At 27.8% G+C, this 26,858-nt stretch overlaps 6 protein-coding genes and 1 long non-coding RNA gene across 15 annotated transcripts; 4 read left to right on the top strand and 3 right to left on the bottom strand.

Moving 5' to 3' along the window:
* Positions 1 to 582: 582 nt before the first annotated feature.
* On the top strand, positions 583 to 4,404 carry LOC126871656 (charged multivesicular body protein 1b). The gene is made up of 4 exons (XM_050630686.1): positions 583 to 974; positions 1,485 to 1,805; positions 1,997 to 2,141; positions 2,220 to 4,404. Exons 1-4 carry the CDS (start codon positions 953 to 955, stop codon positions 2,329 to 2,331), a joined length of 600 nt encoding a protein of 199 aa, XP_050486643.1. The 5' UTR covers positions 583 to 952; the 3' UTR covers positions 2,332 to 4,404.
* Positions 3,139 to 7,005, bottom strand: LOC126871981 (uncharacterized). The gene is made up of 8 exons (XM_050631406.1): positions 6,889 to 7,005; positions 6,674 to 6,750; positions 6,329 to 6,501; positions 6,184 to 6,263; positions 5,832 to 6,071; positions 5,542 to 5,743; positions 5,172 to 5,424; positions 3,139 to 5,089 (listed from the first exon to the last, which is right to left on the bottom strand). Exons 1-8 carry the CDS (start codon positions 7,003 to 7,005, stop codon positions 4,963 to 4,965), a joined length of 1,269 nt encoding a protein of 422 aa, XP_050487363.1. The 3' UTR covers positions 3,139 to 4,962.
* A 1,111-nt stretch (positions 7,006 to 8,116) lies between these two features.
* Positions 8,117 to 11,994, top strand: LOC126871654 (IST1 homolog). Of its 4 annotated transcripts, none has more exons than XM_050630680.1 (8): positions 8,231 to 8,345; positions 8,480 to 8,573; positions 8,850 to 9,133; positions 9,327 to 9,603; positions 9,692 to 9,847; positions 9,915 to 10,046; positions 10,114 to 10,167; positions 10,908 to 11,994. In XM_050630680.1, exons 3-8 carry the CDS (start codon positions 8,865 to 8,867, stop codon positions 11,085 to 11,087), a joined length of 1,068 nt encoding a protein of 355 aa, XP_050486637.1. In that variant the 5' UTR covers positions 8,231 to 8,345; positions 8,480 to 8,573; positions 8,850 to 8,864; the 3' UTR covers positions 11,088 to 11,994. The 4 variants fall into 4 exon arrangements, with proteins under 4 accessions (XP_050486638.1, XP_050486637.1, XP_050486636.1 ...); XM_050630679.1 differs by having other exon boundaries at positions 8,809 to 9,133; XM_050630681.1 differs by lacking the exon at positions 8,480 to 8,573 and having other exon boundaries at positions 8,117 to 8,239.
* LOC126871655 (general odorant-binding protein 71) lies at positions 11,873 to 13,832 on the bottom strand. Of its 3 annotated transcripts, XM_050630685.1 has the most exons (6): positions 13,688 to 13,832; positions 13,072 to 13,310; positions 12,561 to 12,777; positions 12,432 to 12,467; positions 12,155 to 12,346; positions 11,873 to 12,060 (listed from the first exon to the last, which is right to left on the bottom strand). In XM_050630685.1, the coding sequence occupies exons 1-6, from the start codon at positions 13,748 to 13,750 to the stop codon at positions 12,037 to 12,039; spliced, it is 771 nt and encodes a 256-aa protein (XP_050486642.1). In that variant the 5' UTR covers positions 13,751 to 13,832; the 3' UTR covers positions 11,873 to 12,036. The 3 variants fall into 3 exon arrangements, with proteins under 3 accessions (XP_050486642.1, XP_050486640.1, XP_050486641.1); XM_050630683.1 differs by having other exon boundaries at positions 11,873 to 12,346; XM_050630684.1 differs by having other exon boundaries at positions 11,873 to 12,346; positions 12,561 to 12,765.
* Positions 13,833 to 13,882: 50 nt separating this feature from the next.
* LOC126871658 (uncharacterized) lies at positions 13,883 to 16,161 on the top strand. 2 transcript variants are annotated; one of them, XM_050630690.1, is made up of 4 exons: positions 13,883 to 14,025; positions 14,332 to 14,363; positions 14,925 to 15,235; positions 15,726 to 16,161. In XM_050630690.1, exons 2-4 carry the CDS (start codon positions 14,346 to 14,348, stop codon positions 15,895 to 15,897), a joined length of 501 nt encoding a protein of 166 aa, XP_050486647.1. In that variant the 5' UTR covers positions 13,883 to 14,025; positions 14,332 to 14,345; the 3' UTR covers positions 15,898 to 16,161. The 2 variants fall into 2 exon arrangements, with proteins under 2 accessions (XP_050486647.1, XP_050486646.1); XM_050630689.1 differs by lacking the exon at positions 13,883 to 14,025 and having other exon boundaries at positions 14,231 to 14,363.
* A 639-nt stretch (positions 16,162 to 16,800) lies between these two features.
* On the bottom strand, positions 16,801 to 24,199 carry LOC126871653 (1-acyl-sn-glycerol-3-phosphate acyltransferase gamma-like). Of its 3 annotated transcripts, none has more exons than XM_050630676.1 (7): positions 24,013 to 24,179; positions 19,383 to 19,642; positions 18,974 to 19,143; positions 18,730 to 18,891; positions 18,241 to 18,579; positions 17,950 to 18,169; positions 16,801 to 17,866 (listed from the first exon to the last, which is right to left on the bottom strand). In XM_050630676.1, exons 2-7 carry the CDS (start codon positions 19,561 to 19,563, stop codon positions 17,781 to 17,783), a joined length of 1,158 nt encoding a protein of 385 aa, XP_050486633.1. In that variant the 5' UTR covers positions 19,564 to 19,642; positions 24,013 to 24,179; the 3' UTR covers positions 16,801 to 17,780. The 3 variants fall into 3 exon arrangements, with proteins under 3 accessions (XP_050486633.1, XP_050486634.1, XP_050486635.1); XM_050630677.1 differs by lacking the exon at positions 24,013 to 24,179 and adding an exon at positions 23,482 to 23,506; XM_050630678.1 differs by lacking the exon at positions 19,383 to 19,642 and having other exon boundaries at positions 24,013 to 24,199.
* LOC126871660 (uncharacterized) lies at positions 24,075 to 26,433 on the top strand. Its single transcript, XR_007691712.1, has 3 exons — positions 24,075 to 24,223; positions 24,305 to 24,402; positions 26,308 to 26,433. It is a non-coding gene; the product is annotated as an uncharacterized LOC126871660 (long non-coding RNA).
* Positions 26,434 to 26,858: the final 425 nt, after the last annotated feature.

Below are 26,858 nucleotides of genomic sequence, written 5' to 3'. Positions count from 1 at the left end.
TAACATGAACATTTTCTTATTATTTATTAAAACCAATTATTAATTATTGAAACCTATTAATTTATTTTTCATATTACTTCATTTGTAATAAATACTTATGTATTTACTACAATACTTGATCTGTATTGAAGGAGAATAATAAATTAAACTAAATTAAACTAGTTGATCTGTAGTCTCATGTGGGAAACAATAGGTATAAATATATGATAAACATAATACTTTCTATCTAACGAGTTAATCAGTTAAGTTAGGAAAGATAAGCACATGACATGAGTAATGAGCACGATTAAGTCTACAGGCAAATCATAGAATAGGAACGTAAACATAATTGGTCACGTGATACTCCAGCTATTCGCCGGTAGGTAGTCGATAGTCATCAATGAATTTGATACATTTGATACAGCTTGTTAATATATTTGTTAAATTTGATACAGTTGAATAAGTTACCATCATTATTATATTTTTCAAGATTGTGTGACGAAATATCATATACGATATCTATATTATAGTTCATCTATGATTTTATCTGATCTTATTACCAAAGAGGAAATTTCCTTTCTGATATTATATAGTCAATGAGCGTTTAAGGCGTTCTCAGTTGGTGTAGCAGTTTATATTCTAAAAAATATATTCTACTTTTCCATCTATGAAAATATATTTTTCATTTATGTCATCTATCAAATGAATAGTAATAATTAATCATACAGTAATCTTTTTACTTAGATATCTACCAAAATAATCAAAATTAATCATCGTTAGAGTACCAATACCTGTTAAATATTAATATTTATCATGTCAGGTAAATTCAAATTTGAATGACAGTTGATTTCATTAAATAGCAACGCATATTGTCACTTGTTATATCTTTGCTGACAGAAGCAAAGTAATTCTATTGTTTGAACCTATCGTTCATTTTTAAAATCTCATCAAAACGGGGGCTGAACAGTCAATTATGTCCGTCTCCCAGATGGAAAGTATCCTTTTATTAAAATTTTTCAGTTTTTACATATTTTTCCAAATTGTTGGTTTCAAGTGTTCTTTATTAATTTTATTCAGATGAATGTTCCTTTTACTGAATTATGTTTGCAACTAATCTCTATTTTTATAAAGTTCTTATTAATTCTTCAATTGTACTTAAATTATAAAAAATTGTTTCATACTGATTTTGTATCTAAGACATTCTAAAAGAATTTTCAAATATTTTAGGTTTTCTTCTTAATTTATTAATTAACGATTTTATTTCTATATAATACATTATAATATACATTATAATATAATATACGTTTTAAAAGCAAATTACAATAATCTGTTAAACATAATTTTAATGGATGTTACAGGATTTTGTTTAAAATGAAATTATATTTTAAAGGTTATGTGGTAATTTTTCCCATATATGTTATGTTTTGTAGTGTTTACATTTAAGGAAATTTTATTAACAATGTATTTGAATGAAGACAAAAATATTTTTCTAAATTAATGTTAAGGAAATTTATTCAATCTCAAATTTGCTGTGAAGGAATTAGAGAGAAATTCCAAGAAATGCGAAAAAGAAGAAAAGGTGGAAAAGGCAAAAATAAAAAAAGCCATTCAAAAAGGTAATATGGAGGGCGCACGAATTCATGCAGAAAATGCAATTCGCCAACGTAATCAGGCACTTAATTATTTACGGATGAGTGCAAGAGTTGATGCAGTAGCTAGCAGAGTACAAACTGCTTTGACTACACGCAAAGTTACTCAGTCAATGGCTGGAGTAGTTAAAGCCATGGATGCAGCAATGAAATCAATGAATTTAGAAAAAATTTCAGGTAAATATTTATATTTATATGTTTTTTTTTTGTGTAATATGTATACACTATTGTGAAATATACATATTATGTATATTTCAGAATTTAATTTTTTACCATGATTTTATATGATATCTGAAAAATAATGAATAAATCATAAATTTCTGAGATCGTGTATGAATGTTTGTAATATATTATAACTTTAATGTTAGGTCTTATGGATAAGTTTGAAAGTCAGTTTGAAGATTTGGACGTACAAAGTTCATACATGGAGAATGCTATGTCTCAAACTACGACAACAAATGTTCCACAAAATGATGTTGATTCTTTATTACAACAAGTTGCAGACGAAGCTGGGTAACTACTTTCCTTAGAGTTATTTTATACAATATTATGTAATTCTATAACATAAATTTATTATATAATTTTTTTCAGTTTGGAGTTGAATATGGAATTGCCATCTGGACAGTTAGGTAGTATAGGTACCTCTACTATCAGTCAAGAACAAGATGAACTTACACAACGGTTAGCAAGACTTCGTGAATAGTAATACAGATATAAAATCTAGTTACATTACAGGTACATAATGAGAAAGATATATCTTTATCTGCTATAATTTGCATTAACTTATTAACCTTTTGACTGCCATATAAGAGTTTAATGGAAATGATCACCATATACTATCCTTGTCTATAATTGCTTGGTAATTACATACTAGACATTATAAGCGCCTACAATTGCACATACTTAAATTTCAATTTCTTTTTTGTTTTTTAGCCATATACAGAGACTGGTTTATTTTGTAACGATCAGTGTACAAAGGGTTAAAAGAAAACGTATAAAAACATTTTCTTTATGTACAGTCCATGATGTTAAACCTTTTTCTTAAATCTTATTCATTTATTTCGAGTAAAATTATGTAGTAATAATATAAAAAACTAAAATCTCCCACCTGAGGTTTATCATTAGGTTCCTCAGTTATTTGTATGAGACAAACATATATTGTTCAGTAAATGTACATATTTATTTAAAATTGCAGAATTCCATTAAACCAATTGAAAAATATTATAATAATTAAGTAATTGAGAAATATTATAGCTTAAAATGATTTCAAAATTATAGCAGTATATAAATATATTTATAGCCAATGGGATTATACAGTTCCAGAGTGTTCCATTTGAAGTTACGCATGCAATTATTTCCCAAACTATAGTTCGTTTTAAAAAATGTTTCAAATGGAACTTACCCTGCCCTGGGAAGAAGGGAGGCATGTTACAGTGATCACAAACCTTCTCTAAGTGGACGTGCTTCCGAGATTTCAAGGTGGTCTTTGTTTTTTTTATGCGGAACTATATGTTTTTATTTAGATAGGCATGTAACCCGTTCCGGGATGAATTTATCGAACTATAATATATTGATGTTTGAAGGTCATTTATTGCCGTTCAAAACATACTGTTGTTGAACGTCCAGAAATTGTTTCTTATGTATTCAAAAGGATGACTTTTGTAGTCAGTACAATTATTTACTCTATTTCTATATGATAGCTGCACCTTCTCGAAAGTGACAGAACTAATTCTTCCAAATTCCTCACATTCTTCCAAAATTAGAGGCATATCGGCAATCTTATTGCGAAATTATTGCGAATTTATTGCGAGTTTATTATTGCGTATAATGAACCGTCGTAAATTAAATCGTTACCGGAAGAAAGTACACCTTAATACTATTTGCAATAATGATTCCTTCGAAGCAACTATCATACAAACTGAGGATATCTGTCTAGTAGCAAATTATAGTTATTAATAAACAAAAACAAATACGAATAACGATAAATCGCATCATTTGTATAATTTCGATTCATGTTTACCATCTGAATCGATGCAATACTTCAGTAAATCAAATCCTGAGAACGTTCGAAGAAAGTAAGTTTTTGAAAGGCAATGAATGACCTTCGAGTACCAACATATTATGAGTCGATGAATTCGTCACGAAATGAGCTACACACCTCCTTAAATAAAAAAATACAGTTCCGTATAAAAAAAACAAAGATCTCCTTAAAATCTCGGAAACACGTCCACCTAGAGAAGATTTGTGATCACCCCTGGTCCCTTCCGAAATAAGGTAAGTTTTATTTGAAACATTTTTTTAAACGAGCTATAGTATGGAAATTAATTGCAAACTCCACCTGAAACACCTTATATATCTTTCTTATCTCTGTAACAAGTACCTATAAATAATGAACACGTTAGAATGTTCAACACAAATTGCTTGAATAAAAAGAGTTTACTTGCTATATATTCATGAACAAAATAAGCTTTTAATATAATCAAAACTCATTTGTTATATTATAAGATTAGATTTCTGTAGAATAAAAAGAAAGCACTATTAATTGTTATTAACAATTATTAATAATTATTGATAATAATTATTAATATAATTAATTTTGCACAATATTGTAAACATAGCAGGTACTACTCTCTATGATATGAGAAAGAATATACTTTTATATAAAGACAATTTATCAAAGAAAAGCTTTATTACTGCAATGGTATTTATGTTGTAAACATACTATATGACAGAATAATTCAAGTAGATTGATTGTACTTTAAAAACAATTTGTAGCTTGTATTATATGTGTATCATATATTAAATACATAATATGATACGCAGTTTATTATATATTTGTTTGATAAAAATAAATTTGTATAATAAATATTTTAATAAGTAGTATATTTTTATATGGTTAATTATGAAGAGTTAATCATGATGCTGCAGCAGTGCTGTTACCACTTTCTGAAGTATAATAAGGGTATTTCTGTATCCAAATTGTATCAAAAGATTCAGCCTGTTTCAGAATTATCTTTTTCTTTGCATGGAGTTCTAAATATTTGAAATATATGTCAATCATCATTGAGAATCTTCTGTACGTTCAAATTTAAGTGAAGACATAACAATAGAGAGTAAAAGATAATAAAATTATATTAATTAATTTAAATTTACCTAAACATTGTACAAAGGTGGATGCAGCATCAAATTTATTACAACTCTCTGGTGAAATTACATCATGAAATTTTATGAATGTCCTTTCACTCCAATGAGTTTCCATTAATGCTAATAACTCTTTTTTGTTTAAATGTGTCTTTGAACTACAACAAGAAAACAATTTTTATAAAATGTTCAATTAACTGTTGGTAATATGTATTAGATTCATGTATTTGTAACAGTATGAAGCAAAAATAACTGACACGGAGGAAGAACTGGATTTTGCATTTCTCCCATCAGATGATTTTTCTGTTATTGTCCTTTCTCTAAACAATTCAGAAACGTATATTGTATATAATATATAGCAAAATTAAACGTTTACACTAACTAAATAATAATAAACTGTACCCAATTTTTTCTTCAAAACCTGTAATTTCAGGAAGTTCAATTAGAGGTTCTTCAAACTTCTTTGTTTCTTTTCTTTGCTCTTCAGGAGGCTCTTCTTCTTCCCCTGCTACGAGATTTTCTGTTTGGAGGATTTTTTCTAATGTTTTAGATTGATAAGTAATTTCAGGTGCAGTAAACATAAGCTTTCTTGATGATAATTCATCTGTCTGATCCGGTAGTCTACTTAAAGCGCCCACACGAATAGTTTCTCCAGCTGTAAAATTAAAATTGTATTTATTTATTATTATTTTTTTTATTATTTACTTTGTTTATTTTTTACTTTGACGTTTGTTTATCTCTTTACTATTTTATCGAAATAAACGTTATTTACCTGTTGTCTGTTCAATTTCAAAATCAAGAACATCTTGAAAATCGTTTTGAACCGTTTGCGCCAATGGTTTCGTAAGACAACTACTGAACAATTTATTTAATGTTTTTCCCCACGATTTATTGGCAATTTTCGTTGATGGTTGTCTTAGATATTCAGTTCCTTGTAGTAAAATAGACGTAGACCTTTCTCTCCAAAGAGGTCTCTAAAAGATGAATAAAAATAAACATGTTTATAAACAATTGAATCGTATATTCAGTCAATGATTAAATTACACCAATTAAACCACTCACTGTATGAACGAAAACATTTCTGATATATTTTCGCATGACGCTACCAGACAGTTGAGTTCGTTCATCGAAACATTTTCTTGTCTTTTTTGGCTTTACTACTTCAATTAATTCTATATTTTCAAGAACTGATAAACCTTGCTGTAATTGAAATGGTAATTCAGGTGCAGATGGAGGTTCGTCTATCGGTGGTGGTGGTGGTTCTATTGGAAGCGGAGGTGGTAAATCTTCTGCAGGACTTATCTATAAATAGAAATTCTCCTATAAAATTTATATTACATAGTTCGGAAAGGCACTAAAAAAGTTATACAATTTAGTTACACGAAAAGTTATATGAAAAAATTACACAACGTACTTTGCTTCTTTTCGCAGGAATTTCTGTTGGAGATATTAAAGTTCTTTTCCTAGAATTCGCAGACTTTTTAACATCCGAGCCTAAAAAATCATATTTGTAAAAAGGACTAATTTATCTATAAATAAAAATACAATAATTAATGCACCTCTAGGAACGACAAAGGATTTCTGTTGATCATTTTCAGCGGATGCTACTCGTGTTTCTCTTTCAGTTTCAATTGTCTCAATCTCAAATCTGTTAACATCAACAAAAGGAACTTGCACCGATTCCTCATGAATTTCTGCCGATTGATCCCAAGGAAATCTTCGTATTTCGTTTCTAAATAATGGATAGCAATAATTTTATAAATATCAAGAATATGTACCTATTGTTCTATTCATTGTATTCTAATAATTTTAATAATTTTAAACGAATCATATTTAAAATTATTAAAATTTAAAGTATTAGGATCAGAAAGTATAAAATTACTTTAAAAATACGTAAAACTAACAAGGATAGCTCTGGTCTGGCTACGTATTGTTCCATATCATGTTCGGATAGTATCCCGAAATTCATTTCATCTTGCATCTACATTTGAACAATATAATGTTATAAATTTAAATAACGCGATATAAATCATATATAACGTAACAACACAAAATAAAATTTTATTATCATAAATAATCCGCGTTGGGCTTGTCCTTTTTTTTTTTAATTTTTTTTTACCAAACGTCCTATAACGGAAGTATATGGTTCTTCTGTAATTAAATGCGAATTTGGTGGAATTTCTAAATTCCGGAACACATCTTCCATAGGAGGAACATCCGGTAATTCTAACGCCATTACCGCGTTAAATTCTTCATGCCTACGAAAAAATATTTGAAATATTTTCGCGTTTATTAATATTAACGCTTTCCTTATTAACAATTTGCCGAGTTATTAATATTAAAACTAATAAAAAGTGCTCTATCAGTAATCAAATCTGAAATTTTAGAATTTCTGAAGAAATTAAGTGCTTCATAAAATTTAAATCTTTACCTTTTTTTGAATAATGTGCACTTCATTGCGAAAACATGATCTACAATAAAAAAAAGAGACAAAAAATAATCTTTTTATGTTTTTAAAGATAAAAGATGCTTGTTATATTACTGCGAAAAAGATTATAAAATATTAATTTCAAGATTTATGACCTTGAAAGTATTTCGTTTGGTAAAGAAGTATTTTCGCAGCACCATACATTAATTGTGAAGAAAGATAGAGACTAAATCTGCCATAATTTCTCCCACTCCTCATTTCAATCGTTGATAAAATTTCTTCGCTAAAATTGTAATCGTAATCGTATATATAACGTAATTAATTTAATAAATAAGTGTAGAAATAATAAAATATCATTGCAACAATAAGACAAAAGAATATCCACAAGAAACTCAAATAAATTAAACAAAATGATTAGTTGAAAGCGATCGTAAGAATAAAAAAGTACTTTACCAAGTAAGGACTATGTTAATCTTCTTAATTAGTATTGGTCTGCAAGTTTCCTTAAACATCTTTTCACTAAAGGTTGCGGCTAACCAGCATTTGGCTAATTTGCCTTTCCTTCTGAGAGAAAGAAGTTCAGTTGAATAAAACATTGGAGAACTGACAAATTGGAATAGAAATTCGGAGGTGGCAATGCGAATTGTCACGGCAACGATTTCTGTTTCTAGAATTTAACGGAAATGTGTATTCTTAAACAATCGATCGATCGATTTTTTGAAGCGCCCTCCATCTAGGAAGTCGAATATCGCGCGTGCAGTTATTATGTATACAGGATGATCCAGTTTTCTCCGACCAAACTTTGTCAGGATATTCTATCGGTGTGATATGAATAAGAAAACAATAGGGCATTTGAAACTGTACTAAAAAATTATAACAAACGTACGAAATTAACTATTATTCTATTATCATGATTGAATGGCATAGAACATCGTGACAATGTTTAGCCAAGAAAAGCTGACACACCTTGTACATATCGCGACATATGTATTTATATTTAGAGAATATGTTACATTCGTACGGAAGCCCGCGGTGAAATGATGTAAGAATATGTAGGGATGAAAATATTGTAACCTTATAGGGAAAACAATTAATTACATATAGTTTAAACTTTATAAACGACAAAATATTTTATTACATTTGAAACGGTATATTTATTGTAATGTAAAATAATACTTATTCGTTTATTTAAGAGATTTAGTTACTAAGAGATATAACTATTAATAAACAGCTCATCGTTTATTTTATGGGATTTATAGCATTAATTGTATATTTAATATAGGTTAAAATATGCGAAAATAGCGCCTTATTTTACTTTTACGCAAGTACAATAGTGGCATGTATGTGACTCACGAGAATGTGTAATATGTAGATAGGTATTCTTTACTTTAAAACTTCTTTATTACCAAATTTTATTTATGTACTACAATATAAGTTTATTCGTTTCGTTACAAATACTTTTACCATTTTATATAAGTTTATTATAAATATTAAAAAAGTCATAATTGAAAATTTTGCAACATATATAACTCATTTCAATCATATATTTAATATCTCTGAGCTGTCACTTTCTATCAGTTCTTGAATAACCTCTACTATACTCCTGCGTAGGAGCATGAAAGATTATATCAGTTTTCTTCATTTGTGACAAGAACGATCAAGTAGAGATGTTTTCGAGTGGGCCGAATTATACAAAATTAAAAACGCATCTGCGGCTAGCAGTTAATCGATTAAAGTTGCTTGAGAAAAAGAAAACGGAACTTGCTCAGAAAGCACGGAAAGAAATAGCTGACTACATCGCTGCAGGTAAAGTTGAAAGAGCAAAAATACGGGTTGAACACATTATCAGAGAAGATTACATGGTTGAAGCAATGGAACTCCTCGAAATGTATTGTGATCTTTTGCTTGCACGTTTCGGACTTATTCAACAAATGAAGTATGTATGTCATTCAAATGATTAAACATTACTTTTCCGATTCTATTTTATTGTTTCAATTTTTAATATTACCTTTATTATAATAAATATCATGTGAAATTATAATAAAATAGTCGTCATTCTATTAGCAAAATGTTATAAAAATCATTAATAATATAATTATTTTTAAATATCATTATATTTATTGTCATAGGAATTTAGATGAAGGTTTAGCGGAAGCTATTTCTACCATAATTTGGGCTGCTCCTAGAATACAAACTGATGTTCAGGAAATTAAAATAATAGCTGATATCTTAATGTCAAAATATGGGAAACAATACACAGAAGCATGTAGGGAAGAAGCAGTACAAACTATATCTGAGAAGTTGAAACATAAAATGAGCGTGCAATCACCATCTAAGCTTCTTGTAGAGAAGTATCTTATAGAGATTGCGAAAAATTATGATGTTGAATACGAACCAGATCCACAGGTAGAAATTATGAAATGAAACTGCTACTGATAATGATAATAATTCCAATTTTATTGTGAGAATGAATATTTTAATTGCAATATCATAGATAATGCAAGAGGGTCAAGATGCTTTATTGATAGATGTTGGAAATAACACAGAAAGAAACAATTTAGACACAGCTTCTGGAGGCTTACCACTGCCAGTTGGATTTATTGGGTTCCCTCAAGCTCCTCTATTACCAAATCCTGCATCTAATCTAATTGTAAGTAATCTCTTTTACTATGTAGCTATTTTGTATTTATACTTTTTATCCAAACTACACCTTTTAGAATTCTGAGAAAGGGCCTATAGGATTTGTAACTCCACCAGGATCATTAGAAAGTAAGGATCAAAATGTTCCTTATAATCCAAATAATGTTTTGTACAACATTCCCTTAGATAACTCAAATGGAGACAAACTTGTGAGTGATATAATTTAAATTCTATAAATTAAATTATTGGATGATTAATGAATTCTTATCTATTAAGGAAAATGATCTGCCTCCATCATATGCATCATTTCCACCTGATTTAAATAAACAGGTAATTTTAAAACAAAAATAATTAAACTCACTAAATATGTAAATGAAAATTAATAATATTATGAATAGTTAGATATATAAGTATATATTTATTTGTTTTTTGGCTTCATAGCCTGAAAAAAGGATTTGGCTTATGTATGTCTAACACCCACTCATTTCCATATAACTTTTAAAGCACCAACACATCTACTCGTCTGCATCCCAAACACACATATCCCCTTTTAAATTTAATATTAAAAATTATATATACATATACACACACACTACCCTATACTGGCTATAGTGCAATTAGTTTGGTATCCATATTATTTCTTTCAAAACTCTTATCCAAAGTATCACCGCTTCTCTTATCCTACCTTCCATTATATCTTCCTCTCTTGATACACTGGAATCTAATCTATAGCAGTTTCTTAATAAATGTTTTAATGCGCTTATCTCTAAACTACATAAAATACATTTTCTTTTCCACTCTTCCGACCAATAACGATTTCCCTCTTCAACATTTCTGCCTCTTACTATCCTTACGATCAGCTATATTAGGTTTATTAATATTTTATGTTTACTTCCAATTTTTCAATTATAGGAGCTGTTATTTATTATTATATTTGTTAAAATGATTATTTGTTATTATTACTTATTATTATTACTTGAAAACTTAGACATATACGTTTATATATTGTGTATTTTGTATTAATTATTATACATTTACGTAATACGTTTATTTATGATTTTTTATTACAGTCCGACCAGAAACCAAAACCTCAACCGCGATCGAAAATGCCGATGAATGATTTTCAGCTTCCAGATTTGCCCGCCGTGCCATCGGAGAATGATTTACCCTCAAATAATCCATCTACTAGCGAAGACATTGATTTTGACGATTTAATGAAGCGCTTTGAAGATTTAAAAAAAAGAAAGTAATTTCTTATTTAAGATATATTACAAATATGTATGTTGTATTACAACAAAAATATAGTGCAGTAGGTATAACTAAAAATAATTCCTATAGTTTAATTATACAATATTGTAAAATTTAAGTAACTTTGAATACTGCAAAACTTTGAATAGTATTGGCAAAATATTATTTGCAATACATCTGAAGTAGAAAACGAGAAGTTACAAATAGATTTAATTTCGAACGTTACATCAATATCATAAATAGCTTAACACTTTAATCTTCTCAAATAATTGAAATCACCAAGTTTAGATTCTTATATAATACGCATTCAACATTTATGAAAGAAAATCATATAAAGAAATGTGTAATATCAAAAACATTCTACAGTGAATTTATTTCGAATATAATTTTCTTTTATCTTTAGAGGAATAGATCACATTAACGTGATATTGTGCAATGCTATGATATTTCATAGATATGAATTACAATATTGCTACAATAAAAATCAATTTTCCAATTTGATACAAAAATATTATCATTAATAAAGTACAGTACGGAAATAAACAAAATTTCAAATAGCATTTGTATATATTGTAAAAAGGTGCATGTATATATATATATATATATATAATTACAGTTTATATATTACCAATTATAAGTAAACTTTTTAATTGCTTCAGTTTGAAATGTAAGTATAACAATATAATCTTACATTATTTTCTAAAGATAATATTTTTCATAATATTATTTCGCAGTATTGTAATTCAAAAAATGATAAGAAACTCATTGTAAAGAAAAGTATATAAAATAATAATTCAAAAAAATTAGTATTTATAGATATTGTGGTAAAATATTTAGAAATTTTTTCTTGATACTCCTGCTGTTTTATATGCAAATAGATACACACAAATACAATATTATTGCCACATACGGTATCGTTTTCTTTAAGTAACTACAATGACATTACATTTTTTAATTTTCCCAATCCTCACATTTCTGAAACAGAATTAACGTATTTATTTTAAAAAATTATTTTTTACGAAACTGGCGTAGTATTTAATACAAAGTACAAAAAAAAGTTAAAACTTACCTGCTGTCCTTTTTCAGCCAAACACGTCAATAAATTTTGTGAGTATTCACATTTTTCTCGTTTATTCGCTTCAAGGTAACGAAAACATTCGATAATTGATTCTTCAACGAAGTCTTTCAATTCTGGATCTTGAATACTTTGAATCATCAATGGAATTACTAAATCTTTTTCTGGAAATCCTTTTTGATCTACCTATTAATCAGCAAGTAGTAACAATTATTTAAATAACATAATTATTGTTTATTTCTATTCTTAAATCAAATATGATAGTACTTACAGCATTTAATTCATTGAAAAAACATTGTACTATACACTGTAATAAATTAGAATATACATAGAATTATCAGATTAACATAAAATATTGTAGATAATTATAAGGTATTCAACTTAAATTCGTGATGCTTACATCTTGTTGCCGGTCAGTATTATTATTAAAACGTGTGTCCTCGTCATTCATCTCTCCATTATTAAAATCACTTTTCCTATTGCGCGAATCTCTAGAATTCCATGAATCTCGACCGTTGGTTTTACGAATATGTTTTATATTTTGGAAATCTTTAACATTTCCCTTAATCGAGCGGTCGGAGGAGTAAGTATTCGTATTACTATTTCTGTCAGAATTTCTGTATCCATGAATAACTTAATTAAGATATATGTGTAATTGCAATAGAAATATATATAGAATATACAGGATGTTTAAAAAAATTGACAATATTTATAAAGTGTGACGCAGAGCTGCACTCAAAAAATATATGTATATGTATATAAAAGGTATTTTATTGACTAAACAAATTTTTTGAGTAAGTCCCATTTCTTCATTTATTTTTTATAGAAACATGCATTTCTACGGTCCAATAATTAATAATTTTCGCTTATTAAAATATTATTATTGCTCAAAATAATTATACCAGTTTTACCTATATCTCTGATTGTTCGTGGATTGATTATATGAAGGTCCACTGTCATTTTTGTCAAAGAAGTTGTTATCATATACCTCTTCCTCGGAACGAGAATCACTTCCTGAACTTTTGTCTTCCGTGGATGTAGAATCTTCCTCATTACCTGTATTCGAACCGGTATAACGGTTCCTACAAGTTTTCAGCACTTTTTGAAAATGTACGTCTATTTGTTGATTTCCGGAACGACATCTTAAAGACTGAAAATAAATTTGTAACTGTAATTAGATTGCGGAAATTTATACAAGTATATATTTTGCTTCGAATCAGTGAGATAGGTAAAACTTTGAAAGAAATACATATTTTCTATAGATAGGATTTATTTATACATTAGTTGGAATAATTTATTACATTTATCTTATATGTACATATTTTTCATAACAGCATTCATGGCATATGTATATCATGCATACCTGCTATTTACTTCCTTATTATCAATATTATAATATTTATAATAATTTAATGACACTAAATATTATTTTTTGAATCATTTAAATTCAAGAAATTTTATACGCTAGATTTGTATAACAACTATAACATAATAAAATATATAAATTCATCATTTTTTAAAACTTACTACTCCCTCACGGAGAAAGAATAAAAGGATACAGCACAAAGTAAACGAAATAAAATTTTTCATGATACACACTGTCAACGTTCCGCCGTTTTAACTAAACAATTATTGAAACCATGTTCTCTTTCGGTCAAATATATAAACGAAATGAACAGGAAAAAGGTGATGATAATAATTGCGTGTCATTCTATCTTTGAAAAGAATTTGAGTTCAGTGGACGTTTCAGTGACATGACGTATCCTGAATTATTCACTTCCGGTCAAATGTAAATTGTGTAACCTATGTAATTGAAACGAATATCAGAATTTTCGTTATCGCGTTAGGATCTTTTTCGCAATCAGGTAAATGTATTTCGTAACGTTAAATAAAAATAATTAATAGCACAAATTAGTTTTATAACAATGATATTCGTTTATTTTTTACACATTTTAAAATAATATGCAGTAGTATATATTACATTAAAAGAGAACGATTTTTAAATAGCGGAAATAATATAATTTCCCGCTATTTAAGACATCCAATAATATCTATTGTAATCGTAGAGGGGGGGGGGGGATAAAAGAGAGAGGATATATGAAAGTGATTGAAGGCTAAAAACTGCAAGGAAATCTACTGTGAATTTTGATAGAGAACTGTTGTTCTTCTAGCTTGGAAATACAAAATGCATATTAAATTTCTTGTAAGTACAAATCTTTCATTTATTCAAATTTGCATAATAAACAAATCATTTGCTTATTTTTAATGGCCCAATTTGATTCAGAAATGACAAAAAATTTAAATAATCGCCAATACGTACAAATTTTGTATATAAATCGTACATCGTATATTATAAGCAAGTAAATTTAATTATTATTAATTATTTTAAATTAAATTTGAATTGAAAATTCTAAGTAGTATTGTTATTAATATTATGGTGATAGTAGAATGAATTTTACTTAAGTCTTCTTTATTCAATGATACTTATATAGTAAAATGATAATAAATAAAAGAAAATAAGATAAAGTAATAAAAATAAATAGAACGTGATATTCAATTGTGAAAGAGTAATGGACCAGAAAAATGTTCGCGTGAAAGCGAAACAACTAGAAAATGAATTCTCTAACATGAGAGTTAAATTCATTGATCAATTAAACATATCCGAAAACAGAAATTAAAACGTAATGACAGATTTCGTTTTATTTGAAAAAGTCTATTTATTTTCGATGTTTCTGTTATTCACCTTTTCCATCAATTTATTTAGCTTTTAACGAATGCAGTTCTTACGGTCGCAATTGACATTCCATGGGCCAGCAATCACCGATTTTATAAAGGTGATCAACTATCATCGAGTAGCAAACACAACTCGAAGTCAATAATAAAAAAAGATAACGAAGAATTACAAGCGCAGAAAATCAAAGAAACTAAAAACGTAATGAATAGATATATAAAAGTAGGAAAGGAAGAAAATATAGATCCTTGGAAATTATCAGAAGATACAGATCGAATACAATTTCAAGTAGAAGGTCATGAAGGACCAAAAACGTACCTTTTTGGATTTGATACTGGAAATGGGTAAATAATTGAAGTCTTAGAATTGAATTTTATTTGTGATGTAATTAAATAAAATTAATTTATCTATAGTAACTTGTATGTAGATTAAGACAATTATTGTGTTGAAAAATTATACGCATTGTTAAATTGGTTTTGTAATACATAGTAAAATAGCAAGTTTAAAAAATTTAATTAATGTTGACATTTCTGTAAATAACGATTTAGTAAATCAATAGTTCGAGAAATAATGACATTTGCGTATAGTAAATCAAACGTACTGTATGATAGATTAAATTAATTTTTTCCCTATATTACTGACATATACTTCAAATAGTTAAAAACAGAATTGGAGAACATAATTACCAGACAATAAAAATTCCAATTGTCATTTATAAAAACTAGATTTATTTATTATAAACGTCCAATTTTTTCAGTATACATATACATCGTTAGAAAACATTACATATGCTTAGAGGTATTTAATTAACAATATACCATATATTTATTGCAGAAAGAATAGACAATACAGATTAGAAGAAAGGCATCGCGATGGTACGATAAAAGGACAATATGGTTATTATGATGCGCAAGGAAAATTAAGGAAGATTCAGTACGTAGCTAAGCCTTTTGAAGGATATACTGAAATACATCACGAAAGTAATGTAAGAAAGATAAAAAATTAATTAAAAATCATACTTCTTTATTTAAATATATTAAATTTCAATATTTCAAAATTCGTACATTACTACGCATCAAAGTAAATGAAATATTAAGTAATCTAAATTACCATTCTATTAAAAGTTAATTGAATAGAAACAATGAATGATATTATAAAAGATGAAATTTGGAAAAAATAGAATGTCTTCCACATAAAGTTTGTTGTTAATATGGTAGATTCGAAAAAGTAAATAGTGCATACTTAAAAAAGAAAAAAAAAAAAGAAACAACAGCCGTCTATGAAAAGTAAAAGCTAAATTTAAACGCAGATTTAAATATGCTATTAGCGAGAAGACTGTTAAGAAGGTACATATCCATATACATTTATATGTGTATGTATGTATGTATGTATGTACACACGCGCGCGCGCGCGCACGCACGCACGCACACACACACACACACACACAATGTATATTTTTCTAAATGTCACTGAGTTTCAAATTCCAGAATTTGCGAAAGTAATTTTCTCATTTAATCAAAGCTAAGTTTCTCAAGGACTTTTTATAATATTCATGTTGTCTAATTAATAACTATGTAACAATGTTGCTATTACCTAAAAATCTTCCAATTCATACTCGTTCGGATTAATCATTAAATCATCAATATTAACGAAATACCCTCGCCATTAATATCTGGTTTTAGGTAAAGTTAAATATAGGATTAAATTAATAATGCTATTTCAGAACTTTGAATATATTAACATCCTCGCTTGTTCAATCATCAATAACTAATTTTGATTAGTAATGTGCAATTAATTCTGGAATTAATCAATCAAAACTAGTATTGGAAAAAGAGTATTTTAGTATTAGTATTGAGTACAAGATCTGAATATATGTACAATAACACCATATTAATAAATAAACTACAGATATTCATGCAAATGTATATTTTTATAAAAAATAGATACAGAAACAGAATATATATATCAAAATTTGTTTTGTCAATAGAGATTTAAGAAAAAGTACCTTTTTATTTTGCATATCTTTTTTATGTATTTAACAGATCTTAATACATTATATATGTACATCTGCATAAATATTTACTGCCTACTTATAATCAATGTAGATCTGTATTCAAAAAAAATTTCAATAAAATTATTAACGTAAAATATATACTTTCAAAAAATTCTCTTCTCTTTAGTTAATAATTGATATTCATATATCTATATTGTCATACATAATTTTTAATTAATATTTGTGCAGTAGTGTTAAACAACTATTTGCATAAATAATATGTCATTTTAAACTAAATAAATAGGTTTAAAGTAATTATTAAAAATTTAATTTTTTATGAAATTACCTTAGAAATTTCTATCTTTTTAAAATAACTATTTTTATATCCTAGAAATTAAGTTTGTCCTAAATTGATTCTCTCATTCTTGTTGAATAGAACTCTTTTACATTATATTATTTTCTTTTCACGTCTTCAACCCTTTATTAAACTTTTAATTTAAAAAATGAGATTCTACAACATTAAAACATTAGCACAAAAGAACATAATTAACCTCATTTAATTATTATAACAAAAACTTCTAATTTTTTTAAAATATTCAAATATTTTTGAACATAAAAATTAATTCTTCAAGATATTAATATATCTACTTCTGAAAATGTTATTCATTACAACCAATCAGTGCAACTAAAAGTACAATCAACAATGTACAGCTCATATCACATTTTTACAAGCTTCTGTGCATGTCTCATATAGATTTTTACATAAATGGTCTCGTGGAATACATCACGAGATGAACATAATTTGCAAACGCTCATCTAACTTCAACGTCAATTTTTCTGTATTCATTCTGTATTTTTTCATACTGTATTCCTTTTATTATTTTCCCATTTCTATCTTACTTCAATTTCTTATCATCAGTTCCGTATGATGAACTCTTACTTATTTTGGACATTCCGATCATTCTTTGCAAAAGTAAACAAACTGAAACGGTGAAATTAAAAGTATTAATATTTAAACAATATATAGAACAAACATAAAACTGTGTATCATATTAAAATACCTACTTAAGAAGATACTACTCGCTCCTATCGAGAAATAAATTATCGATCCAGACAAGAGAATAATAATCAAATAATAAAGAATTGGTGCATTCACTACCACTGCCCAGAAAATTATATTAACGAGTGAATTATATCTTCTTTTTAATGTAATCTTTTCTAATTTGGGTACCCCACTAAGTTCAAAGAAATCACCTGTTTGTTCAAAACTTTCTGCCATACGATCCTAAAGAAAAAAAAAAACAAAAGTAAGAATAATTTCATAGCTAATTTCATTAATTTGAAATGAAATCATACTTTTTTCTCATAATGTTTATGTAACCATTCTTCAGCACCTTTCTCGTCTTCTGGCACTTCTTCTAACGGTATCCTGAAAAGACATATGTACGCAGTGATCCGTTTTCCCTGCAGTAAGTTTGTTAATGTTGGTTTTACAGGATCATCTGACTTAAACTGCAGTTGCATGTCATAAATGTCAGAAATTTTGCCCCGCATATGCGGTAAACTTGCTACAAAACCCTTCGTTCGAGGTGTTAAGTGATAATTTAATATTGGAAGATTCGCTTTTTGGGCGAATTTTTGACTGGCTTCTAGTTTTTCTGTTGTAAATCGTGTTCCCTCGGCACATAAAAGCAACTGCATAAAGTACAATAATAATTAAAAAATTATTTCCGTAAAACAAACGATCTTAAGAGTAAGTTTAATATATATTAAAAATCACAGTAAAAATATGACAAAATTAAAGATCAAATGATTGAAATTGAATATCAAAAGGAAAATTCTTACCGATATACTATCTGGGTAATTTACAAGCTCTTTAATTTGAGAGGTGATTACTTCTTTATCTTTTTCCCAATTTCTTTCCATAAATATATATCCAGCAAATCTCCATGCCCACCCTAATATTGGAACATACTGTAATGATTTTTTTACATATGCTTTGCAATTCTGAAATATGCAAAATTTCACAATATTAGAAGGTAATCGAGTTACTTTCAATTTATCTTTTATGTAGAATTTTAAAACCAACACCAAGTACTCCTGTACGTTCACATATGATCCATCCACAAAGCCAATCTATTTCATATCTATGGTTCATTAATATATATTTATGATTTTTTCTAAATTTTTCTACATCATCCTTATTCATATAAAGTACAATGTCTAATTCAGACCACCATTCTGGTACAAATACTAACTCTGGAAATGTAATTTCAATTATACAGGATAAGAAAAAACATTTTCTTTCTATTTAATTTCTATGTCAGAAAATAATTATATTCAAGAACTATAATATATTAACATTCAGATTAACTAGCTACTGAAGAAACTAGTTACAAGAAATAATATATTTAATAAAATTAATAAAATTAAGATGAAAATTTAAAAATTTATATAAAGCAAAAATATCTCAAAATTGAATAATTAACATAACTTACGACTATATAAGGAATAGCAGAGATAGCAGTTAATCTTGCGATAAAGATATATGGAAAAAGGTCTAAGACCAAAGTACAAAAGACACTGGAAAAAATTGATGATCAGGCCCGATGTAAGAAAAGTTATACCAAATATAACATAAATCACATTAGATTGCTTCAATACTGATAACAATCCCATCTTTCACAATCTTTTTACATGTGTTCTTACAATGATAAAACATACATATATATCTCTTGAAGATTTTTAATTTTAATATCTGTAAAAAAGTTAAACATGTTGAATACACATTGATAATAATTCAGTTTTAATTAATGAGATAAAATAGAACATTTCAAGTTTGTCAACCTTTAATCATAATTGAACTTTTAACCAGAGGTTTCTATTTCATGTATATCTAAATATACATATGTATACATATATTAAATTTTCATACAATTCTTGGAACACAGATATCCATATATGGGAGATCTCTATTCCACATGTATTTAAATACATGAACATACGAGTATTAATGCCATTAATAATAGTTTTAATATAGCAGTCACAGTTTTGAATGTGTATTAAGAAAACGTTAATAATAAGCTAAATAAAACATTAGCGATAATAATCACTTAAAAGAATCGAAGGCAAATCTTAATTAAGATTTCGGCCGTATAAGTTTTGAATTTTTCAATTACACCTGTCATTTCATTGATGATGATTTCTTCTACAAAAGTGTATTCTTATAAACTGTACTAGTTTTACAATATTTAAAAAAGATTCTATCCTTCTCCAATGATTCCTTGCAACTTTCAAATTTTGTGCCACAACAACAATTCAATATGTAAGTGATATAATTAGACTGTGGATGCGTAGTTTTATATGTCGAAATACGCAAAATATATGCTAAATTTATTTATCATTTTACAATATAATACATATAAAAGGGTACAATATAACATATAACATGCATACAATGTAACATAAGCATATGATATGCAGGAGTTACTTATTATTTATTGCAATTTACATTACAATAAGTAATAATGATCTTTTCCATATTTTCAATTGTTAGTCGATGTTTTTTTATTAGACAAAATTCGTTTATGGGCAGAATATGTTCTTTCAACATTACAGGATGTGATAGGTGCGTATTTAAACTTTTCTAATATTGTGCTTCCATTTCCATTTATGAACCATTTAAGATTTTTCTCTGTCTAGATAGTATTTTGAATCCTGGATCTTTTTGGAGAATATAGCTACATTTTACTCTAACATTTTACTCCACAGGCAGTAGGTACATGATCTATTTTTCGAGTCAAATCTTCGACCAACTTCATTGATTCATTTAATAATAACATGTTTGTTTCCAATTTTGTTATGGTAATGCGGAAGAGTGCAGAAATTAGCTTCAATAAACGCTAATTCTTCAGAAAGATTTTCATCCTTTAAAATCTCTTAGGCTGATTTAGTACAAGCTACATTTTTTTCTTTAAGGTTTTCTTTAAGGTTTTGTTCAAGATTCAACAATCTTGAAATAAATGAGAATTTAAGTATCATGTACAGAATTAATGATTCAATTAATTTTAATGAACTGATACATTACTAAATACACTTACCTCTTTAATAATATGCACATATCTTGCGTAAAATATCGCTGCCTTTAACTATGTTCCCCATTGTATTAAAATAGGTTCAGATGATAATGGAACATTTGGTAATCTTTTTATGTAAGTTTCAATGCTATGTGAAACTCTTAAATATATTTGCATCAAAAAAACAAATAAATTTATTGACCAAAGGGAAGTGTAGTCTCACTTTCTCCATTATTCTGTGCAAGCCATGTTAGAAGTAACATGTTAGTAACAGTTAACAACAAAATAATTTTAAACCTCTCCCACAATATTTTTATTGCAGAATTCACAGATTGTGGAATCAGTGACCTGATTTATTTTGTCCAATTCTTTACAAGCAAATGAGTAACGCATTGAAGCTGCTATTATCATCTTTTTCATATAATGTACTAACTATCATGTTTGCTATATAACGACTAACTTTATCTGTCATTTCATCAACTGAAATGCAAATAATGTTTTTCCTACCAATATCATTTTGTACACTTCGAATAATTTGTTTTATAGCAATCTTGTAAGTAATTTTTTCTTAGAATTAACTCGTTGGGAATATTTTGATTTTCCAAAAAATTCCAGTTTTCCAAAAAATTTACAAATAAAACATTGTTTAAACGCCATAAAATAAACTTATTTTTCCTTGCCATGACCATCATATCGAATGTTGTCATACAAATCTTCCAATTTTGCTTCAGCATTTCTTCTGTGCATATCAGTATTGGTATGTTGTTTTAACTAAAATTTTCATTCACATAAAATCTAAATCACAAGATTAATAAAAAAAAAAGAAAAATGATATTAGATACTTAAAGTCATCATATATTTATAATATAATAATATTATTGTTCTGTTTATAATAGTATTATTGTTATGTTTATCATTTGATCACATACTTCATAATTGCAGGACTCACAAGCAATTGTATCACCATTGATAATCAAATGTATATCTGCAATTTCAGATACCTCTGTTTTTATCATTACATATTTTTGCTTGTTTTCAGCATTGCACGATTAATAGAACACTTATGATATTTGTATTTTACTAATATTACAATGCAATTGATTGCAATATTAGACTTTGTAGATAACTTGTTATTATTTATATCACTCATGATTCATCATATCACAACATTGCAACAAGTGGTTTTTATAAGTGGTATGATATCATGAGACAATATTATGGATAAAGTAGAGATACAATATAGATCTGTTGTCAATACGAAATATAATAAGAGTATGCGATGAGAAAGTTGCAAGAAACGTGTTAACATGATATTTGCCAACATTTAATGTCTAATTTTGGACATTTATATGAAATATGCAGAACATATACAATATGTAATTTATACAAAGTAAGGAATATTTTTGTATAACCCTCTAATGACAAAACATATTTCTATCTTGGTTCAATATCTTTTCCTATTTTCTATAAAAATATGCATTTACATAAACATCCACAATCTAGATATAACATTAGGAAAGCAGAATTCTATCATATAAAACAGCATTGAATTAAAATTGTTTCCAACATATTCAGCTGTTTTTGTTTATACTTGGATATTTGTTTTTCAATGTTTGAATATATGTTTCAATATAAAATGATTAATTGTTTTATAGCATCGACAAATAAGTTGGGGAACATCCTCTCAAGCTTTTCTTCATTTTTTTTTTCTAACCATGGTTTTCAAAACATAGTTTCAAGTAGCTGTTTCTTTATTACTTCTTTCTTATAAACTTTATAATTTGGCACTCGTAATTAGTATCTAATAATATATTGTGCGTACTGTAATTTATAGGTTGCAAATTATAAATATATTTTGGGTATCTACTCAATTATGGTATTATATCCTTCATCACCCATATAATAAATAGCTTCATATTCATCAAGCTTTGCATGCTATATCACCCAACTTCTTTGTTTCAACATTTAAAACATATATGTATGTAATTGAGAAAATATATTTACTCTATCAAAATTATACCAATAATGTAGTTCAATTTATATAAATGAATATTATCTCTTTATTATGAATTTCTTCATAATAATGAAGACACATCTAGGAAATAAACAATCACAACACGATAATTATTACCCATAATGTCAAAGATCTATGTATGGCATTGATCAGTGTCAATATACTATACACGTGTACGTGTATATACAGAATTATGCAGAAAATATAAATCTTTACATGTATACAGAAATCAAAATGAATTGTATCATTCGTATATTAGGAATATGAATTTTCTATTTCTTAATACACGTTATACGTTATATTCTTATACCCGTGTACACGTGTCACTTTATTATCCATTCAAAACTTTGACTTTTATTTCTAACCATACATACACACTTAAAACAAAAATTCGGAGACATTTTTAAATAAAACGTTTTTTAAAGTGAAGCATAACACAACGATTAAAATTGTTAGAAGAATAATTTGATATTTTAAAATTTTATAAATATCAGAAATATAAGATACCTTTTAACTATGTATTAGTCGCACACAATAGGATAAATATTATCATGGAATTATATCGCTACTTGATTGTATACGTTAATCATACATAATTTATAAACTTTATTTATATAATACAGGAGAGATTTCGCAAGATGAAATTCATTATTTTTCTTCATACTATTTATATGTACCTGATTTCTTTCGAATGAAATAAATAACCTCATTCTTTGTTGACAGAAAGACACATTGCAGACAATTATTATTGGCCAAAAAGTATGAAAATTTTTTAAAAATCATATTCAAGAATGAAATAAATATTACGAAGACAATAAAGTAATGTATGCGAAGAAGGAACCGATCGTCACTTAGTTATGGAAAAGAAGATCAGTAAACGATATAAATATTTAAATTCATATAGTAGAACGAACAAAATTTGTTAAAATTGAGATACAATTAATGAGAAAATATATTATATTAAAAAACGTTCTTAATTTTAGGAAAAAGAAAACAAAACACTTGAAACAATTAACAAATTTTCACAATTCAACTCACCCAACTTAAATCATTTCTAAAATCTCGGGTCAAACAATTATCGCGTGCAAAGTGCTGGAAGACACTAACTTCTGAATAACTTCAACTTCTGTGTGCCTTTATTTACATGGTATTCACGTATGCGTAAAAGAAGAGATCGAAGAACGCTGATTGGTTGAATGAAACATCGGTTCTTGATCACTAACTAATGAATATCATTTCTGATGATCAGGTGATACTGTTGTTCAATAAATAGAATTATGTAAGAATATATTCCATATTTGGTGTTTATCTAAGAATTTATTTTATGTAGGTTGGTGTCCATGCCGCCCCCAGTACAGTGCGCGAAAAATTGAAAACAATTATCAGAGTACAAGAGCATAAGAGCAGAATATCATTCTTATTACAGAAGTAAGTGTTTATTACTGTTTACTACCACGAGAATTTTATATACATATGTAGAAAAAGAAGGAGATCAGAGAATGTCGTCATTCACATTGTAAGAAATTGCTAAGTCAATAAAAAGAAAGAAACGTGTACATTAATATATGGAAATGCAATAGTTGTATATATATTGTAGTAAAAGGAACACGTCTATGTACAGGCTATCCCACGCAACTGGAACAATCTATAATGTTGAAATGATGGAAAATAGAAAACAATTTCATTAGGAAAAATTACACACATGTACTACGTGATTCATCGCTGGAAACCACTTAATTCTTTTTAATGAAATGTTTTTCTATTTGCTGCCGTTTTAACGCTATGGCTTGTTCCAGTTGCATAGAACACCTTGTATACACACATACGTTACATAATATATTATTGTTCAAAAGTACATGGCTCGAATGTAATTTATTTGCAAAACTACAAGAATGATGTTATCTTTATTAGAGCTATTGTATAATATTATGATACGACAAAATATATTTATAAAAATTAATATCAGTAGGTATCAAATATTATACGGCTGTTTTGATTGTCAAACTATAGAAAAGCTGGAGATAAAGAAGAATTGATCGTGCAGAACTTTCAAAAAATCAAAAACGGTACAAAATCGCAGAATGTGGTATGCACATTGTAAACACGATTTTCTCGGTACCGCGTTCTCTGAAATGGCCAACACGACATAAATTATACTTGACCGATTGACTTTAAAAGCATACATTACCAAGCGTATCATATAAATTAGAATAATCAACAGATTGTTTCATTTCTTTCTTATCTGCGAAAGATCATCTCGCTGTATGACTAAGTGATTTAAGCAACGCGTATCCAGTTCAGAATTTATACAAGTTCGTTGATGAAATACGGTATCATTTCCTGTTAACGAATCAATTAATATCTTCGATTAAAAAAGCTTTAAAAAATACCACTCCATGTCGGAATTTACTGTAAAAGGTGGAAAATACGTTCTTCGTATCGCATTCCACTTCAATAATTAAATAATATGGCGTACACGATTTATGGGGAATATTTTGATAAAGTTAAAAAGATTCAATTGAGATCTTTTTTCTTAATATCTGAAAATATATTGGGATCATACATTATAAAGCATTTACAACAAACACAATAACTTAATATTATACACTATATATAAACTTAATATTTATCAAGATATAATACACAAGCCACGATAAAGAGATCGAACAGTATTTGTTGGTAATATTTAATGAGCCGATATAAATATTCGAAGTTGGACGCGGAAGTTGTAGCTTAAACCGTTTCTTTTCAGCATACAACTTAATATTAACCAGATTAATTTCAACTTAATATCAACAGTTAAATGTTACAAATACAGAAAAGTTACCTGTAGTTTATAGTAATGCAATCGATAGTGTTTTATCAGGAATGAATTATTAATTAAAAAGAATTGTTATATGTATATGTCCTCTTGCCCTGATCCAAATAATGTTGTATTCGATGAATTTGCGTTGAACACACAAAAATTAGGCTTACTTTTACGCCTTTCCCGCCTTTTAAATTCCGACTTGCCACACCATCCGCATCAAATACTTGAACAGTGTATTTGCCTGTTTTATCCATGTACGAATCATTTTAACACTAAACTTACCACCACCGGTAAGATTAACCGTGTCCAAACTTTTGTGCACAATTTCCTACATATAACGTTATCACATCGCTGTTTATTTTGACGACTTTTCTTAAAATATGTATACAATAAATTTTTCAGTATTTACTTCTCCTCTCATTTTCTTTTTTTCCAAAAATATTCGTAGCCTCTCCTACCTACCGCGACCGATCAATTTGATCGGTCGAAAAATTTATGATATTTACTTACTTAATTATTTTCAGGCCGCAGAGTTGGATGACATAGTGTACAATTTTATAATTCGAAGAGAGAGTGAGGAAGGGACGGAAAGAGGGAGGGAGGGAGGGAGGGAGGGAGGGAGGGAGGGAGGGAGGGAGGGAGGGAGGGAGGGAGGGGGAGAGAGAGAGAGAGAGCATTACAGTATAAAAGTTCTAAAGCATTTTCTTTGCGTTATAAGTTACAAGTGCAAATTTGAAGAAAGAAGAAGTAAATCCGCAATATTTTGATGTAAATTTTCTATTTCATATTTAATGAATTATTCTGCGGCGAATATTTATCCTAAAAGTGTCCACGCATTGAAAAACTATTATATGAAATCATCAGAAAAAGATAGATAACATGGACGAGAAGTGTTTGGATATTGATGAACAGAATCTTTCTGAAATTGGAAATAAAATGGAAAAAGATGATGACCTATTTGGCATATCCAACGAATTAGTCTCCAGACACGGATAATGAAGAGAAGAATATCTTGAATAAATGTAAAAGACAAAAGGGAAGAAGATTAACACTGAGATAAGAAAGTGAGCGTGAT

This window comes from Bombus huntii, chromosome 12 (genome assembly GCF_024542735.1).
Source record: "Bombus huntii isolate Logan2020A chromosome 12, iyBomHunt1.1, whole genome shotgun sequence".
In the NCBI taxonomy this organism is placed as follows: Eukaryota; Metazoa; Arthropoda; class Insecta; order Hymenoptera; family Apidae; genus Bombus; species Bombus huntii.
Note: the sequence above shows the minus strand (reverse complement) of the source record. Positions and strands in the feature narration are given on the sequence as shown.

Excerpts from the sequence above, each read along its gene's own strand:
- LOC126871656 (XM_050630686.1), top strand. The coding sequence starts at position 953 with ATGTCCGTCTCCCAGATGGAAA. Across the intron at positions 975-1,484 it reads GTCCGTCTCCCAGATGGAAA|GAAATTTATTCAATCTCAAA; the intron begins GTATCCTTTTAT and ends ATTAATGTTAAG. Across the intron at positions 2,142-2,219 it reads CAAGTTGCAGACGAAGCTGG|TTTGGAGTTGAATATGGAAT; the intron begins GTAACTACTTTC and ends AATTTTTTTCAG.
- LOC126871658 (XM_050630690.1), top strand. Across the intron at positions 15,236-15,725 it reads GGATTTGATACTGGAAATGG|AAAGAATAGACAATACAGAT; the intron begins GTAAATAATTGA and ends TATTTATTGCAG.
- LOC126871655 (XM_050630683.1), bottom strand. The coding sequence starts at position 13,750 with ATGAAAAATTTTATTTCGTTTACTTTGTGCTGTATCCTTTTATTCTTT. Across the intron at positions 12,778-13,071 it reads ACGAACAATCAGAGATATAG|AAATTCTGACAGAAATAGTA; the intron begins GTAAAACTGGTA and ends TCATGGATACAG. Across the intron at positions 12,468-12,560 it reads ATACTGACCGGCAACAAGAT|TGTATAGTACAATGTTTTTT; the intron begins GTAAGCATCACG and ends AATTTATTACAG.
- LOC126871981 (XM_050631406.1), bottom strand. The coding sequence starts at position 7,005 with ATGGCGTTAGAATTACCGGATGTTCCTCCTATGGAAGATGTGTTCCGG. Across the intron at positions 6,264-6,328 it reads ATCCTTTGTCGTTCCTAGAG|GCTCGGATGTTAAAAAGTCT; the intron begins GTGCATTAATTA and ends ATGATTTTTTAG. Across the intron at positions 6,072-6,183 it reads TTCCTGCGAAAAGAAGCAAA|ATAAGTCCTGCAGAAGATTT; the intron begins GTACGTTGTGTA and ends TTCTATTTATAG.
- LOC126871654 (XM_050630681.1), top strand. The coding sequence starts at position 8,865 with ATGTTTTCGAGTGGGCCGAATTATACAAAATTAAAAACGCATCTGCGG. Across the intron at positions 9,848-9,914 it reads ATCCTGCATCTAATCTAATT|AATTCTGAGAAAGGGCCTAT; the intron begins GTAAGTAATCTC and ends TACACCTTTTAG. Across the intron at positions 10,168-10,907 it reads CACCTGATTTAAATAAACAG|TCCGACCAGAAACCAAAACC; the intron begins GTAATTTTAAAA and ends TTTTTATTACAG.
- LOC126871653 (XM_050630676.1), bottom strand. The coding sequence starts at position 19,563 with ATGGGATTGTTATCAGTATTGAAGCAATCTAATGTGATTTATGTTATA. Across the intron at positions 19,144-19,382 it reads CTGCTATTCCTTATATAGTC|AGTTAGTATTTGTACCAGAA; the intron begins GTAAGTTATGTT and ends TTACATTTCCAG. Across the intron at positions 18,892-18,973 it reads AACGTACAGGAGTACTTGGT|AATTGCAAAGCATATGTAAA; the intron begins GTTGGTTTTAAA and ends TGCATATTTCAG.